General features: G+C 27.0%; 1 protein-coding gene across 2 annotated transcripts; it reads right to left on the reverse strand.

Moving 5' to 3' along the window:
• Positions 1-748: 748 nt before the first annotated feature.
• Positions 749-5517, reverse strand: LOC111278885 (PHD finger protein ALFIN-LIKE 7-like). 2 transcript variants are annotated; one of them, XM_022865607.2, is made up of 5 exons: positions 4973-5517; positions 4816-4848; positions 3101-3329; positions 1342-1468; positions 749-1247 (listed from the first exon to the last, which is right to left on the reverse strand). In XM_022865607.2, the coding sequence occupies exons 1-5, from the start codon at positions 5067-5069 to the stop codon at positions 975-977; spliced, it is 759 nt and encodes a 252-aa protein (XP_022721342.2). In that variant the 5' UTR covers positions 5070-5517; the 3' UTR covers positions 749-974. The 2 variants fall into 2 exon arrangements, with proteins under 2 accessions (XP_022721342.2, XP_022721341.2); XM_022865606.2 differs by having other exon boundaries at positions 1339-1468.
• Between the last annotated feature and the right edge of the window lie 11467 nt (positions 5518-16984).

Here is a 16984-nt window from a genome sequence, read left to right on the forward strand (position 1 = left end):
AAAATAATTGGAAATGATCATCAAATTTAAGTCAAATAAATGAGAACCATAGATGCTAATATCACATATAGGATGGCAGCTTAGTCGATATTTGATAAATTTTGATTCAATTTAATTTTGGATCGAATAATAATAAAATAAATTTTAAATTAAATTTTAAATAAATTTATTTCAATTTGATTTGAGATGTATATCAATAATTTTATTTTTTAATTATTTAATTAATTTTATTTTTATATTAAAAAATAATATTTTATATTTAAAATATAATATTTTATTAATTAAAATCAGATCATGAACGATATTGTATAATAAAAAAAATATCAAATCAAATCAAATTCAATTATTATAGATATAAAATCAGTTCAAGTTTAAAACGAAAAAAACCTATTCTAATTTGACCTGTCGTCATCCCTAATCACAAATCATGTCTTTCTCCGAAAATTATTTATGATAATTTGCTTTAATTAGAATTCAACTCTTATAAAGAAGACACATCTTGATTTTGGGCTACATTTTTAGTAAAATATATTGTAATTTGAAAATAAAAAAATTATAAATAATAAAATTTAAATCATATACCTCCTAGATAACAGTGACTATATAAATCATATAAGTTAAACTCCGAATCCACGCCACCACATTGATTGTTAGAAAAACACAAGATACCATTAACAAATGCAAAAATAAAAAATAAAATAAAAATAAAAAGGCAAAACAAATGTGTAGAAGAAATTATGCATAGAGATGAAACTAGAAAACTGCAGCAACATATCATATATAATATTTCTAGTTGCCAACATCAGTTTAAAACAGAATTCCAATAAAAATGAAAACAAAGCAGGAGCCAAAGTGTTGCAAAACTTAAAATCTCATCAGCAGTCATCCAATTCATCAACTCTGTTTTACTTCCAAACTATAAACCTTGTCTGCTTCCTTTAAATTGGTTTAAGTCCAAACTTCTGAGCCTACTTTCAAACTCTAGCCCTCTTGCTACTGCAACTTGGGCACTTATACTGCTTGATATGCTCAGCCTTTGCAGGTGTAATCTTCACACATTTTCCATGGAACCATCTCTCGCAGATATCACAGCAAATCCAGAATTCATCAGTGCCATAGCTATCCCCACATGCCCCACATGTTGCACCCTGTTCATCATCTTCCTCATCTTCTTCCCCACTCTCATCCTCATCCTTTGATGGTGGAGTCGTCTTTACCATCTTACTCTGAGGTTCAGATTGACGAGACTGCAAACAGCAAAGATATGAACAGGACATGAAATAAGAGAAACAAATATAAAAACACAAAAGAATCAAGTTTACTTCTGGACCTTCATACCACTTTCGAACTTGATTTGCTTTTGCCACTGCTGTTGTGATTAGCAGATTGGTCCTTTGGTTGCTTGACATTTCCTGTCACGACTTCAAATATGGTCGGAAGTTCATTTATCATCTGGAAAAGCCTTTTCCTGCAAAAACATAAAAAATCCATTTAGAAAAATATTAGCAAATATCAAATTGACTAATTCACTGGATAAGGTAATTGTAGGGCCAACTTGTCAAGATATTGTGGAAGTATCATTCAAGTAAAAGACAGGAAAAACCTGAGGAAAGGTCATCCCCCCACCCATCCCCTCTCTCTCACACATACAACACGCACAAACATAGAAAAGACTCACAAATCAAGTCCCTTATCAGTGGGGACATGCATGTGTTTATGGGGACAGTAAATATGCATGCATGTCACCAGCACCTGAGATTAGGGAAAATGGTATTCAATACTTTCTTTTCTTTTATTCAATGAAAGAAAGTTGAGAGAACGGGATCCTTCAGTTCAATGATAAAAGACTGCCCAAAGACACAGAAGCAACAATTATAGTGCTCAAATTAAGAGGTGGCAGGTGGAGTGGTATTTTTCTACATATTCCCAGCAAACAGGGCCTTTCTCTTTTCTCTCACAGCTGCCTCTACCTTCTGCTTACCATTTTATTTTTTGGTCAGATAAGCCTCCTCACCATTGCCATTACACCACCACAAGAACGGAACTAAGGACTCATTTTGCTTCTTACCCAAAATACAAAGTCCAAATCTTTGAGATGGACCAGGCCTGGTGCCGGCAGACCGGACCCAGGTGCGGGTGCACCAGGCCCCAGCAGCCCAGCAGACCCAACAAACTGAACTTTCAAGAAGGATCTGGAGACATTCCCCACTAGAGCAAGTCCTGTCCTATTAATCATAAAGCAATGCAAATTCACGTGCCTATAAGCATTCATTGAGCTATGGCTGCAGGACATCACACCTTCAAATAAAAAAGAAAAAACACTATAGCAACAAGTAGAGCTCTTGTTCCTGTCAATCTAGACCAGAAACATGTAATCATCAGATCAGTAGCTTAGCTATGTTTGAGCACACATATATGCATGTGACACTACTTAACTTTAACAAGAAAAATAATAGCTAAATCACCCTGTCTGAGTGTGTAAATATTTAGAAGTAAAATCCAACAAACACTTCATTTCAATGGCAATCAAGACTTTCGTCAGCATTATATAACACTAGTCAAGTAGTCAAATGGAATAGAACATCTCATTTAGCATTTCGGCATCCATTACTACCTCTCAAGACCCAAACCATGCTCTCAAACTTAGCAACATGATATTATACAAAGTAAACAAGATAGTTACTACCTCAGGTGTTTAAAAGTAAGGCGTAGACAATTTTGGCATGTCAGCAAGAAAGTAACAAAAGTAACAGAATATCTCCCTACTCATCTATTTAACAAATTTAAAACAAAAAGTACACAAAATTAAAGATAGGATTGATGATTAAACAGACTTTCCACAACTTTGTACATGTACTATTACTTAATCCTTCACAAACTTTGTGCTTTGAATGAATGACAGCCAGATTGGTAACCTTCAATATAAATTTGAAATAAACTAATTTGAAGAGAACTAGAGTATTGGATTTCTAGATTAGTAGACGCAACAAAAATAATGCCGTTAGCACTAATTTTAAAATTAAACCATGATGCAGCAGCAACTGAGCTGTGCAAACAGAGACTCAATGTTCCAAAGTTGACAAAGAAAAAGTAAACATACCTCTCATTCTTGCCAAACCCAAATCGTGCACCAAAATAGAAAGCAACAGCAAGCAACCACGAATCACTGTGAACTGCCACCAATGACAGCCAGTCCTTCTCCTGCATCCCATCCCTAGCAAAGTTTATGCCCAGTGCAGGCTCTGGAAGCTCAGGAGGCACCTCCTCAACAGGCAAGTTAACTTCCCATGTCTCATTTGGAAGCCCATATAGGCATAAGTTTTCCTTCTCTGCAAATAAATTTAATGCATTCAAGAAAGAAATGTAAATCCAGAATTTTCAACGATATAACCTTGCTGAAATTAATCACAACAAACTTACAGCACGTTAATAACTTTTAAGTCGTTAAGATTGCATCAAGATAAAAATATCCAATGATATACTAAAACTTTTCTACTAACATATAAATATAAGCAGGTAGGAAAATAAATATTAAATTTAATCAAATAGCCATGAGCACCACATGTCAGTAAAATTTTGTCAAGTAGAATCAGGAACCAAACTGCTCCTAGGAACTGAAATTTAAGAGTAAATCCAAGATATCATATGTGCTTTATTATTGTCAAGGAAGCAGCATATTGAAGTCAAAGAGTAAGTTTCATGTGTAAATGAAGAAAATGAAACATTCCCCACGTACACCATAAAACAAAGATACCTTTATTTCTACATTTTCATTTTGCTCGCCTTTTTAGTTCCAATTGTATGATGCCACATTCAAGTTAGATTAAAAAGGCGTTTCTTATAATTGTTAATGAACCTACACTTGAAGTTTTACACAAGGAATACACATTAAAAAATAGTGCAGAGTGACATGTAATACAACAGCATAATAACCATGTCACCAGAATATAAATGTCAACATTCACAGCAAATAGAACCAAAACTCAAAATCATGAGAAAATACAGGCCCACTTTGAAGGAAACAAAAAAAAATTGCAAAAATTCACCGAGTTCAGGCAGTAACACGAGACAGGCTGATTAGTAGAGTAAATAAACCAGGATATCGACCGTGATGAAAAGGTAAAGGTTAACAAAAGACACAGGTTACGCAACCATGTGGAACATGCTATTGTTAAGCTTTCATATCGAGGTTCCAAATTGAACACTTGACAGAGAGGTTAACTAGAAAAACCGTCCACTCTATCAAAAAAAAAAAACATGAGACAGTCCACTTGCAAGAAAAGTAATGCATCCATATAACTAGGCAAATTCTCTCTGCCTAGCAGGAGAAGCAAATATAATGTAGGAAATAAACCAAGACTTGATATCATAAAAAAGAATCAAGGGGCAGATATGATAAATAATCTGAGAGGACTTAAAACAAGAAATGTGCTAAAAGAATCCATGGGTGAATTATGAATCCTTTACTGAGTACTCCACGTAAAACATGCTGACAGAAACAACCATCACCAATTTATGGATTGATAAGGCCAAAAGGAAATCAAACCATGACCTATTTATGGACTGATAAGGCCAAAAAGGAAATCAAAGTCTCACATGACTAAAGATCAAACTGAAATTGCAAATTCAAGCACTAGACATTAGACAATAATTTTGACTAAAAGAACGTAAAAACAATGTCATACAGAGATAGACAAGTAGTCGTTAATTAAAGAAAGAAAGAAAGAAAGCTGGAGAAGAGGAAAACAAACACACAGTCAACGCTGCACCTTTAACCATGAGAATGAAATACATAAAAGAGCTAAAGAAACCAACCAGGATCACACTGTTGGTAGAACTTGTCAACATCTGCCATAAAAACCCAAACCCATTAATTGAATTAGATTTTTAAGTTCGAAATTTTTAAAAAATTAAAACAATAATAAAAAAAAGAACAACAACAAAAGAACGAAAGAAAGAAAGACGAACGAACCAGTGGTGAGAGCCTTAATCAAGCCAGACCGTCTGCCCTTGAAGTCGTTGAAGACTTCATCTACCGTTCTCGGTATTGGGTGTGGTATACCTTCCATTCGCTTTTCTCAAATCCTCTTTAAAATGTTCCTTCACTAACCCAAATCCTTAATCTCTCCTTCTACTATGTATTTATATTGAAATATGAATATAATCAAACTAAATGAAGAGACGTATACGGACAAACTACAAATAAATGGGTCTTTTGAATCGAATTTGAGAGCAGCAAATCACAATTAAAGGAAAATCTGAATTAGGGTTTTTTGGTGGCTTGTGAAGAGAGATGGGATTGGAAATTGGGGATTTACTTCAATTTATATTACATTATTATATTATAGTTGGATGGTGAAAGAGACGAGGAGACGGATAACGGAAACAAAAGCCAATTTTAGACCAAAAGATTGAGGGTCTTAACTTATGTAATGCCCTACCCTCCCTGGCCTTGCCTTCGTCTCCCTTCTGGTCAAATCATATTTTTTGAATTTTATAAAATAAAACTTTATTTTTTTAAAAATTAATATTTTAGTTTTTTTTTAGAGATTTTTTAAATTTTTCAAAAATATTAAATTTATTTTTTTCAATATTTTAATTTTACGATAAAATTTATTTTTTGGATTTATTATTTTTTGTAATTTTTTATTTTATTTTTTGAAAATTCTTTATATTTTTTATTTTTTTTTGTCTCTTAAAAATTTTTTATATTTTTTAAGATTTAAATAATAAATTATAAAAAAGACTTTAGAACTTGTTCTGTTTTAATATATTTGAAATGTAAAAACATAAAAATCTAAAAGTAAAAAAAAGAAAACAATATCGAAACACAAAAAAATTCTTATTCTATTTATTCTTAACTTAATAATATAAAAATGTGTAAAAAATTTTTAAAACTCATAAATTCTTTTTAAAAACACAAAAAATAAAATATATATATTTTATAAAAAACAGAAAATTTTAAAAATAGAAAATTTTATAAAAATTTCAAAATTTTAAAATATTAAGATTAAATATTTTTGTTTAAATAATATGTTAAATTTTGAAACAAAAACTTTTAAAAATGAAATTTTAAAAAATTAAAATATGGAAAATTTTAAATTTAGTAGTTTAAAAAATATAGAAAATTTTTTAAACAATTGAAAATATTGAATTTTTTAAAAATAATATAAAATTTTATAAAATTCAAAACATATGATTTTTAAAAATTAAATTATTTTTAAAAATGTTAAATTTAATATTTTAAAATATGAAAAATCATTTAAAATTTTCAAAATATTAATTTTTTAAAAAAAATTTAAATTTAATTTTTGAATAAGTAAAAAATATATATATTTTTATAAATAATTGGATCAACATTATCAGATTCAATTTATATTAAAACGAGATTTTTACAAAATTATAATAAAGAGACTAAAATTCAAATTGTATATTAGTACAAATACCATTTTCATAATTTGATAATTGATTTCATTCTTTTAAGTTATCACATCAGTAAAATCAATGTCTATATCAACAAAGTCAATGTCACATCATCAAGTTAACGACACGTTAACATTTTTAACAATAAATATGTAACGGAGTTAGTGATAAGATTACAATTATCAAATCAAAATAGTATGAGAACTAAATTTATATGAATTACAATACATGACTAAATTTTAATTTTTGGTAGAATACAAGAACCTCTAGCATTAGTTATCCTCTTTTTTTTCTTTCGAAAACTTTTTTATTTGTTTTTCAGAGTACATAATAAATAATAAAATTGATTAATATCATGAATGGTCTCAGAACTATAATGAATTGTTTAATGTGGTATTGAAATTTTAAAAATATTTAATATAATACTTAAATTATAAATCTATTAATTAATGTAGTACTTATTTTTAACGTGGATAGTTTCAAATAATGATATATAATACACAAACAACCTTTCAAATACCAAATTAGTTACAGATTCATAGTTTAAATACCACATTAGAGATTTTACTATAATTTAAAAGTCATTCAAATATTAATCTTAATAAAATTTAGATTTTGGGCACTATGTTACCTTGGGTTTAAGCATTTTTTGTCCAAAGAAAACCTTGTGTTTTAACTCTATCCATTCATGTTTTGAGTTGGACCTCACGAGTTATTGTCATATCAAAATGATTTAGTAAATATCACCCTATATTATATTTATGTACACATTATTAAATGTTAACTTGATTTATAAATATATATTGATTATAAATATCCTATTATGTTCGAGTTTAATTAAAAAAAGGGGTAAAACACAGTATTGATCATATTATGATGTGTTTTTCAAATAATCAACAAATTATTAAAATTTTCAATTTAATCACTAAAAATTGATTAAGTGTTTTTTTGTCATCCAGTCATTAATCTCTAACGGCATGTAGACATCATATTATCACGCCAACTATCAAATGCCATGTGGTATTTTCACATCATTCAATAAGCTATGTCGCATTGTTATATGGCATTATAAATTTTGAAAAAATAAATGTTGCTAATGTGGTAATAACGCATGACATTTGATAGTTGAGTGATATTGTTATGTCAACATGCTATTGGAAACTAACGGTTGGATGACTAAAAAATTTTAATCAAACTTTAGTGACTAAATTGATAGTTTTAATAATTTAGTGACCATTTTAAAAACAAGACCGTAGTTCAGTGACTAATGATGTAATTTACTCTTTAAAAATATCCTTATTAATCTGAGTTCAATAATCTATTTGATATATTTTTTAGTCTTTTCAATACAATTTGAATTTTATTAATTTGGATCCAAATCAAGCATATTTAAAATTCAATTGTTGGGATTTGTTGGGATTTGAAATTTATTAACTCGAGCCTTCAAATTGTCGAGGCCTCAAGATTATTAATTGGCCTCCATGATTGGTTAATTAAACCTTAAACAAGTTTGTCCAAGTTATTTTTATTTCTATTTTCTTTAACATTGATTTTGATAAAAAAAAATTTGAAAAATAAGAAGAAAAAAAAAGAAAAACAAAAATGAAAAAATTTGAAATAAAAATAGATAAACAAAAAGGGTAAAAAAAGATAAATCTAAAAGGGATTCGGGTTGAGCTTTTTGAAAATAAAGTGTTTGGATTAAACCCTTTTGGATAAAAAAATTCAAAGGGATAATGTAAAACAATCTCTTGAATCATAAATTTTTCTTGATTTATAGTCCTATTTCCTTCAAGATTAAATCATTATTTAACTAACCATAACAATAACCAACAATCAAAGAGGCAAAGACAACAAAAAATGTTTTGATTATTGGTTAACTTTAAGGTTTTGGGCTTAGTTATTTCAAGATTTTTTTTTTTTTTTTTGGATTTCTTAACTAAAAAGGAAAGGAGATTTTTCTAGGAGTTTGGAGTTGGACGAAGGTTAAAATGGCAAATGAAGCTTTCGTTATGATTTTAGATCTAGGCTTAATGGGAGAAATTTTGGAAAAACCAATTAAAAAAAGTAAAGAAGGAGTCAAGAGAGTTAATAGATTTTTTTTGGGCTTTTTGGTACCAACAATGGTGACTAATGGTGGCACACAATGGTCAATATAATGAAGTTTCACTAGGCTTTAGGGAACTTGAAGATTTCAGCCATGTTTATAGGATTCTTAAAGAAAATAGAGCGAATTGGAGCTAGAGCAAGAGAGGGCCAAAAAAACAAAAAATTAATTTTTTGCTTTTTGCAAAAAAAAACGAAAATAATATCATTTATGAACCTAACTCGTGTTTAAACTGACGTATCAACCCACGAATGACTCGACCTGTAAATGCCCAAGCCAACAAGCTGCGACTAAGCTATATACCAAGCCGTGCCGTTGACTAAGCCACCAAATCTATTGATTGGGTAGTTAACCAAGCCATATATTGAACTAGGATTGTATTTGTTTCAATCTTTGGCCCTTATTTGCTGCTAATTACTAGCTTGCCTCTACTATATACGATTGATGATTGTGACTCACTATATGTATTTACTTGTTTCTTATTTTTCTTGTAGTTACCTCCATGTTGGTGTGTGTTTGATTATTTGAAACTCAAATTCTAGATAATTGGCTTTTCGAAATTGCTCACTACCCAAATTTTACTTTGTATTTTCTCTTTTAAGGTTAATTACCAAGGTTAATTACTTGACTATTGATTATGTAGGGATTGAATCCCATTTCACTTTGAATTAACCAAATCTATCATGATTTTATTTTGACTCCTTTAAGATTTTTTTTCCTTCTTCAATGAAATCAATTTTCTTAAGATAAGGTTTTTTCTAATTTAAAAAAAAAGTTAAAATATTAATTTTTTCTTAAGATAAGTAATCCTTAAGATAATTTTTTTTTAATTTAATGAAAAAGTTGAAATATCAATTTTTTCTTATGATAAGTTTTTTTTTAAATATTAAAGAAAAATTTAAAATATAAATTATCCTTAAAATAAAATTATTTTGAAAATATTAAGAAAAAAGTTAGAATATAAAATTTTCTTAACATTTTAAAAAATAAAATTAAGTTTTAATCTATCAACTATGGAATTATAAAAAGTTATAATTGCAATTTATATGTAAATCTCCAAGTGAGAAAATATTCTTAAATTTTTGTTAAAATATTCGAGTAATTTAAGAAAGCTTTCCAATATCAAAGTTTTTAAGTAATTTTGAAGTTTCACAAAAAATTTTGAATTCAATAATAGTCTTTTCAAAAGAGACAAAAGTCATCTTGGATATTTTTGATGTGAGAAAATATTCTTAAATATTTGTTAAAATATTAGAGTAATTTATGAATATTTTTCAATCTATAAATTATTTTAGAAGTTTTTTAATATTTTTAGAACTTTGGATAATATGAAAACTATATGGTATTAGGAGTATAATCGATTGAGTTCGAGCTCGAACTTAAATCTAAATTCGAGGTTCAAAATTTGGCTCGAACTCGATCAAGTTCTATTTCTTTAACTCGAGTTAGACTTATGATAAAAATTAAGCTTTTCAAACTCGTTCGAATTAGCTCATGTAACATATAAAAATAAATTCAATTCTTATACTTGACAAATTTTTGATTTTTATATGCTTAAGATTTAGCTCGAGTTCGATATTTTTTATCAAACCTTATAAATATTGTATTTTTCAAGATGATAATAATAATAATAACAACAACAACAACAACAATAATAATAACTTACACAATAACTAAATCCAAAAAATTATCTAAACACAAAAAAAGTCTCTCATCAAATTAGTCAAATACAACACACAAATAAAAGACATAATTAAACTTAGAAACTAAAGTATTGAAAAAAATTAAATATTCAAGCAAATAAGTCCACATACAAGTTACAACAAGTCAACAACAATATATATACTTGTGATGGTGCCTTCATAATATTATGTCTTTAAATGAAGCCCATATTTTTTCCTAACAAATCGACACAAAATAATAATTAAAAAAAAATTATAATTAACAATAAGAATAATAGTAACTTTAGTATTTAACTATCTTAAATAAGGTGATTAAGAGTAACTTTTATACAATTAAAAACTACTTATTTATTGTAAAAGCACACATGTAAAAAAATAATTATGATATTAATACAATGACCAATAACTTTAAATTTTTAGCATTAGCATAAAAATGAACTGCATCTTGTCCATTACCTGATAATCAAAGTAGAAAAATATTGACAGTGTCTTGTCAATTGCCATAATATAAGTTTCTATCATTGGTTAACATATGATTCATAATTGTAATGCAAAAGGCTTAAGCTAGACTAGCTACAACCCTTTTTTTTTTTAGTAATGTTGTGACAAATTAAAGGTATTTAGTAATAATATTTTATACTTGTATAAAAGACATTAGATATCCTCACTTTAAGGTATTTTTAGCACAATCTCAATTGGTTTCTTCTATTTTTATATAGATAAAGTAAAGAAAAATAATAGTTAAAAATTAGATTAAAGTAATGAAAGCCACAAAATAACAAAATAATAATAAAAAAAAACTCACTTTGTTTTTCTTTTTCATTCTATGAAGATTTCGACACTAATCTCTTTCATAAAGTAATGCTTACACTGTGTCAAGATCTAAAGAGACACGATAAGTATCAGTAACTCTACCTCTTACACTAAAGGTAGCCGTTAAAGTCACTGTAATGATAGGAATAACGAGTCGCTTTCTACCATTCTAGATAATCAAAATTAGTGAAATCTCCTTTACAGATAAAGTAGCCCTTAGCTAAATAGACATCTAAATCAGATTGTTGTGGTTGAGCTATTTCAACTGATTTTACATAATTTACAAATTCAAACTAACTAGAAGAGAAAGCTTTTATATTCGTACCACTAATACCAATATCATCAAGGTGGTTAATAATAGCACATATATATTTATAATAAATATATCTAAATTGATTCTGTAAATTAAAAATGTTAATTTGTTATTTTTTGTGTTTTATAAATTAATTTTGTGCATTATAATTTAAAAATGTTCAAATCATATTGATATTTGTTTATTTATTATATCTAACAATTATTACTTGTAAATTCTTAAAATCAAGAGATTTGTCATAAATTTTAAATTACAATAAAATGAATTTAACAAAAGTTAAATTAATTTTTCAAATTTCTTAACAAGATTTAGGTAGTGTTTGGTTTTTAAAAACATTTTTTATTTTTATTCTTTAAAATAGTTTTCATTTCTTATTTTCAATTTCATTGAAAATGCATTTGGTCAACAAAGATGAAAGATTATTTTTAAAAAATGAAAATAATGAAATGTGTTTGGTTTATTAAAATTTTTATTTTTAACAGTGGTGTATATGGGTCCCATAATTATAATCATTAAATAGTTAATCAATTATAAAAGAACACGTTCATGGTAAAACAACATAGACTTATGAGTTTGTGGTGCATATCTTTATATAATTGCCTTTTGAAGGATTCGAACTCTGGAGAGGAGTGCGATTCATAAACGAGAGAACAACTCTTATGTTTTCACCATCTTTTTTTGTTTTTCTTATTTTTTTTTGGGAAATAACGAGAACATATTTTTTTATTCTAAAAAATGATTAAGTTTTAATTTTCATTATCTAAAAAATAGTTTCTTTAAACATTTACTAAAAAAGTTTTCTTTATTATTTTTATTTTTTATAAAAATGAAAATAGAAAATGGATATGTTTTCTTAAACCAAACAAAGCTTTAAATTTTCAACCAAGTACCAAATGTGTTTTTTCGTTTTTTTCCTTTTTTTTTGGTACAAGGTCAAAATTTAAGAGATTTAAGGAAAGGAAAAAAGAGATTTAGCTTACTACAACTCCTACTTTATATATATATATATATATATAACTCTTATTTTTATTTTAAGCTCTTTCACGTGTTGATGTAATTCTCTTTCCACCAAAAAAATATTAGAACTATTTTGCAAAAGGACAGAAAAACACCAAACTCTTAGTCTTAAAATTTCATATTTATTCTTTTAAAAGAATATTTAGTTTTCATGTTTTGATAAAATTTTTAAATATTATTGATTTATTCATACTTTTGTATTTCAATTTTAAATTATAAAAAAAATTCCCATAATTCATTGATAGATTGTGTAATTAGTAATTCAAAAGGTTAATTATAAATTATGTTATTGTTAAAAATATAATGTTGTCATAGTAATATTTTTGTTTTATAATTTTATAAGCTTATCATGTTTTTATTAGTATAGTATGATAAAATATACCTTAAGAAAAAAATAAAATAAAGTATATTATATATTATTAGTTAGTCTTTCAAAATTATATATCAAGATCCACTACTGACTATCATGCACTTGAGTTTTAGCACTATGCTCATTGCCATATTAATACTCATGAACATATATTCCTCATAAATCTCATATAAAGTATCTTAAACTTTAACAATATTTTCTCTTGCTTCTCTAGTAGGGTACATTCGAGGAAAGTAAAACTCAACAATCTTCATTTTACACTTTGGATCCAATATAGCTACTATACCCATTAACAAATTACATTCTCCTAGATGTGTAATTGATCAAGTTCAAACTAATACAGTATCAAGCTCGAGCTTAAGCTTGACTTCAAATTCAATGCACGAAAGTAAGCTCGAGTTCAATCGAGTTTTATTTTTTTAGCTCAAGTTTGATTCGAGATAGAAATCGAGTTACTCAAATTTGCTCAATTATGCTCAATTATGCTCGTTTAACATATAAAAATAATCTCAATTTTTATATTCGATAGAAACTCGATTATTTGTACTCGAGCTCGAGTTTCAAATTTTTATTACTATTTTTTATCAAATCTAATAAATATTACATTTTCAAGATAATAATAATAATAATAATAATAATAATAATAATAATAATAACTTATACAATAACCAAGTCTGTAAAATTATCTAAACACAAAAAAATAAAAGTTTTTCATCAAAGTATTCAAATAAAATGAACAAATAAAAAACATAATTAAACTTAAAAATTAAACTCCTAATTGAAAGAAATAAATATTCGAGCAAACAAGTCTACGCACAAGTTACAACAAGTCTACAGACAAGTTACAATAAGTCAACAATAATATATATGCCTATTTGTACAATCAACAGTCTTAACATCGTGACGAGAATGAGGTATGTGAACAAAGTTGATAGTAAACTTCTGTAATCTCTAATTAGAATCTATAAAGTGTGTTGTAAGAACTATGTACTCAATCTTTTGATTACTTGACTTCTACAAATCTATTATTTAACTAATCTTGCTAACAATCTTTAACAATGCCTTTAAATTTTTTTTTTTACTTCATAAGCTTACACACAATCATTTTTAATAGTATTTCATGATATCTTTTCCTATTAAGGCATCCAATGTTTTCGCATAATGTTAAAATCTTAATCTTCCACAATAAAAAAAAAAAAAAGAATGTTCATGTATAAGGATCCAATGTGCAGCTATCTTTCTCATATTTACCATATCAAACTTGCCATCTGTGAGAATAGGTAGTATCTATACATAACCATATATGTCTACTAGCTGAAAGTTTATTATTTACTGTTGATTCTAAAAAATATTTTGCTTAGCACAAGTTATTAAATGTCTTTTAAATTGAGTTATACTTTTACTTGTATTTATAGCTAGTTTTTTCTTGCAATGGACATTTTTTTTTAAACCATTAGAAAAATTTATTTCTTTGAACTCAAACCAAATAGCCGATATCTTTTGCCTTTTTATTTCATTACCTTCATCGTATTCTTCAAGGTTAGCATCATCACATTCTTTATCATTAGTACAAATAATTGATGTTTTATCTATGTTACCATTAGTGGCATCTAAAGTTTCATTCATTGAACCATTATCGTCATTTGACACCATTTAGCTACCAAATGAAATTGTTGGTTGAAATGGTGCAGAGAAGATTTTGGTGTGGTTGGCAACATGTTTAGTTCTCTATCACAAAAAAGATAAATCAAAACAATAATTTGATTTTGGGATCAAACTAATAATTCGCTATTAGCTTTATTATTCGAACTCATAAAAGAACATATACATGTTCAATATTACACAAAAAGACTAAATTTATGATTAGTAAAACAAGGAAAACCAAGATTGAATATTCCTATATCTTTTTTTCCAGCATATATATTTAGGTAAAGCTTTGTTTGGTAGTTTTGATAAATCTTTTTCAAGTTGAAAATAGAAGAAATAGATGTAAATTATTTTTTATTTACATAGAAACCAAGCTCTATTCATTTAGTTGTAATTTGACTCAGTTGCACTTGTAAACATTTTTAATTTGTTTCTCAAGATGCCATATCACACTGTTGATATTGTGACAATACTTCTAGATTTTTTAAAACCAATTGACAGATAAAAATGATGGATTGAAAGCTCAAAATGATATGCAGTTATCTTTTTATTTTATGTAAGGTAATCGTAAGGCCTACAAAATCAAAGCAAGAAAAAAAAAAGATCTAGACTCTTTATCTTTCAATGCCCATTGAAATTTCAAACTAGTGAAGATTTTTTTTTGAATCAACAAAATATAGGACAATAGCTTTAACATTACAGTCTAGCAATTTTTCTTCAAGTTTGTAAATAATAAACTACCTTGTTAATTTTACAGCAATCATATGTTAATAATTTATTAATGATTTTAGAAAAACTTGGGAACTTGCTTAAGCTATAGGTAGAGAATCCAAAAAAGCAAATTTGGATGAATGATAAGATGTAATATAATAATGAATGGAAGAATAAAATAAAAAGGGCTTGTTTTCTCAAAATCAAAATATAAAACTAGGTTTCATACCCCATTTTTCACTACTTAATACCATAAAAGTTTGAAAAGCAATTAGGCAAGGAAACCAAAAAGCTATGGACTAACCCTTTTAAACACAAGTATTAAGCCAAATAGATTACTTTAGTTGAGAGTAAACTATCATGAAAAAGGCAAAGGGTCCTTATTTAAGCAGTCGTTTTCACGCTTTTAGATTATTACACTTTTTTGTAAAAATCTGCTATATATTTTAATAGTTAATGGCCGAGAGAACAAATAATTGAGAAAATCATATCGGGAGGGAAAAGACAAAAGATTTAGGGATAAAAAAAAAACTTGAAGTGAATAGCTAGCTAAAACCTAAAGCGATGAGGTATTGTTCCGAAGGCTAAAAAAGGAAGGGCTAACCATTAGATGAGAGTAGAGATGGAAGAGTTGATTTTAGAGTCACAACCTAAAAAAAGTGTAGAGATAGAGAATGGATATGAAAGGAAAAAGCATTGTTGGTTTGTTGGGAGAGTGAGTGAGTGAATAAATTTTGAGTTAGCGTTTTTTACGTTTTTTAGGTTAGGTTACTTATTTATATAAAATATGGGTAAAATAGTAATTTTGTAAATAAAAAATAAAAATATATATTAAAATAAAAAAATTCGATTAGACTCCTTAGCTACTTAAACCAAGCATTAAGATACTTAAACTCGGCTTACTTGATAAATCGAATTACTTAAACTTGAGCTTGAGCACAGCTTGATAATAAGTCATCTAAATTCAAATTTTGTTCGAACTGAACTCAAGTAGCTTTGCAAGTACATGTGTATCATTTACACCATTAGTTAGTATTGTCCTTTGGATAAACGATGTAGGGAATCATACTATAGATCTTACTTGGTTTCGTAGGTTAGAATATGCTTTTTTTAAAAAACCTAATCACATTTAGAATAGCTTTAAAAATAGATAAAATTTAGTTAGATGACTAATCACACTTAATAAAAAAGATTGGTGGCAACTTCTTTTCTATTTAGCGATCAAATTTTTAAACTTGTATGTTATGACATTACATATAAAACCTAAATACCTTTACTTAATATTATTACACATAAAATTTGTTCTGATGGTGGTTTATCACCTCCTTCCAACCACCACATCGACCTTACCGTGAAAGTTGATCCGCGTGTTTGTTCTACATAGGGACAATCAACGTTAGGATAATAATTAAACTCAATTTCAACTTAACAAAATATTTTTTTTTTTGAAAATATTTATTTATACAAGTATTATTTGATATATATAGTAATTTTTAATTTTTTATTAATTTGACAAAAACATTAGATAAATCATTTACGCCATAAATAAATAAGTTAACATGTTAAACAAATAGATAATTTAGATATAATTATATGTCATGTGTTATTTCTATATTTTTTTATCTATCAAGTATTATTCACATATTATCAAAAACAATATAATAAAATATTTTATTAAATAACTTAAAAATTTTAAAAATCAAATATAAAAATCTTACATTTCCTAAGGTCAACAAAATACAAGAATCATAAATTTCTTTTTAATATTACTTTTCTCAAAAATCACTTTTTTTTTTTTTTGAAATTTAAGAATCCACAAACAAAACGTCTTTTAAATATAAAAGTAAAAAAAAAAAGTAATAATTGTACTTATAATTACAGTGTTACTACTTTTTATTACA

The sequence above is a fragment of the Durio zibethinus genome, chromosome 8, assembly GCF_047325235.1.
Source record: "Durio zibethinus cultivar Kanyao isolate XHJ-2024 chromosome 8, ASM4732523v1, whole genome shotgun sequence".
In the NCBI taxonomy this organism is placed as follows: Eukaryota; Viridiplantae; Streptophyta; class Magnoliopsida; order Malvales; family Malvaceae; genus Durio; species Durio zibethinus.

What these genes read in the sequence shown, in the direction of transcription:
- LOC111278885 (XM_022865606.2), bottom strand. Translation starts at nt 5,069, where the DNA reads ATGGAAGGTATACCACACCCAATACCGAGAACGGTAGATGAAGTCTTC. An exon ending in CTACCAACAGTGTGATCCTG is followed by an intron (nt 3,330 to 4,815) that starts GTTGGTTTCTTT and finishes ATTTATTTGCAG; the next exon opens with AGAAGGAAAACTTATGCCTA. An exon ending in GGGTTTGGCAAGAATGAGAG is followed by an intron (nt 1,469 to 3,100) that starts GTATGTTTACTT and finishes ATGTTTTTGCAG; the next exon opens with GAAAAGGCTTTTCCAGATGA.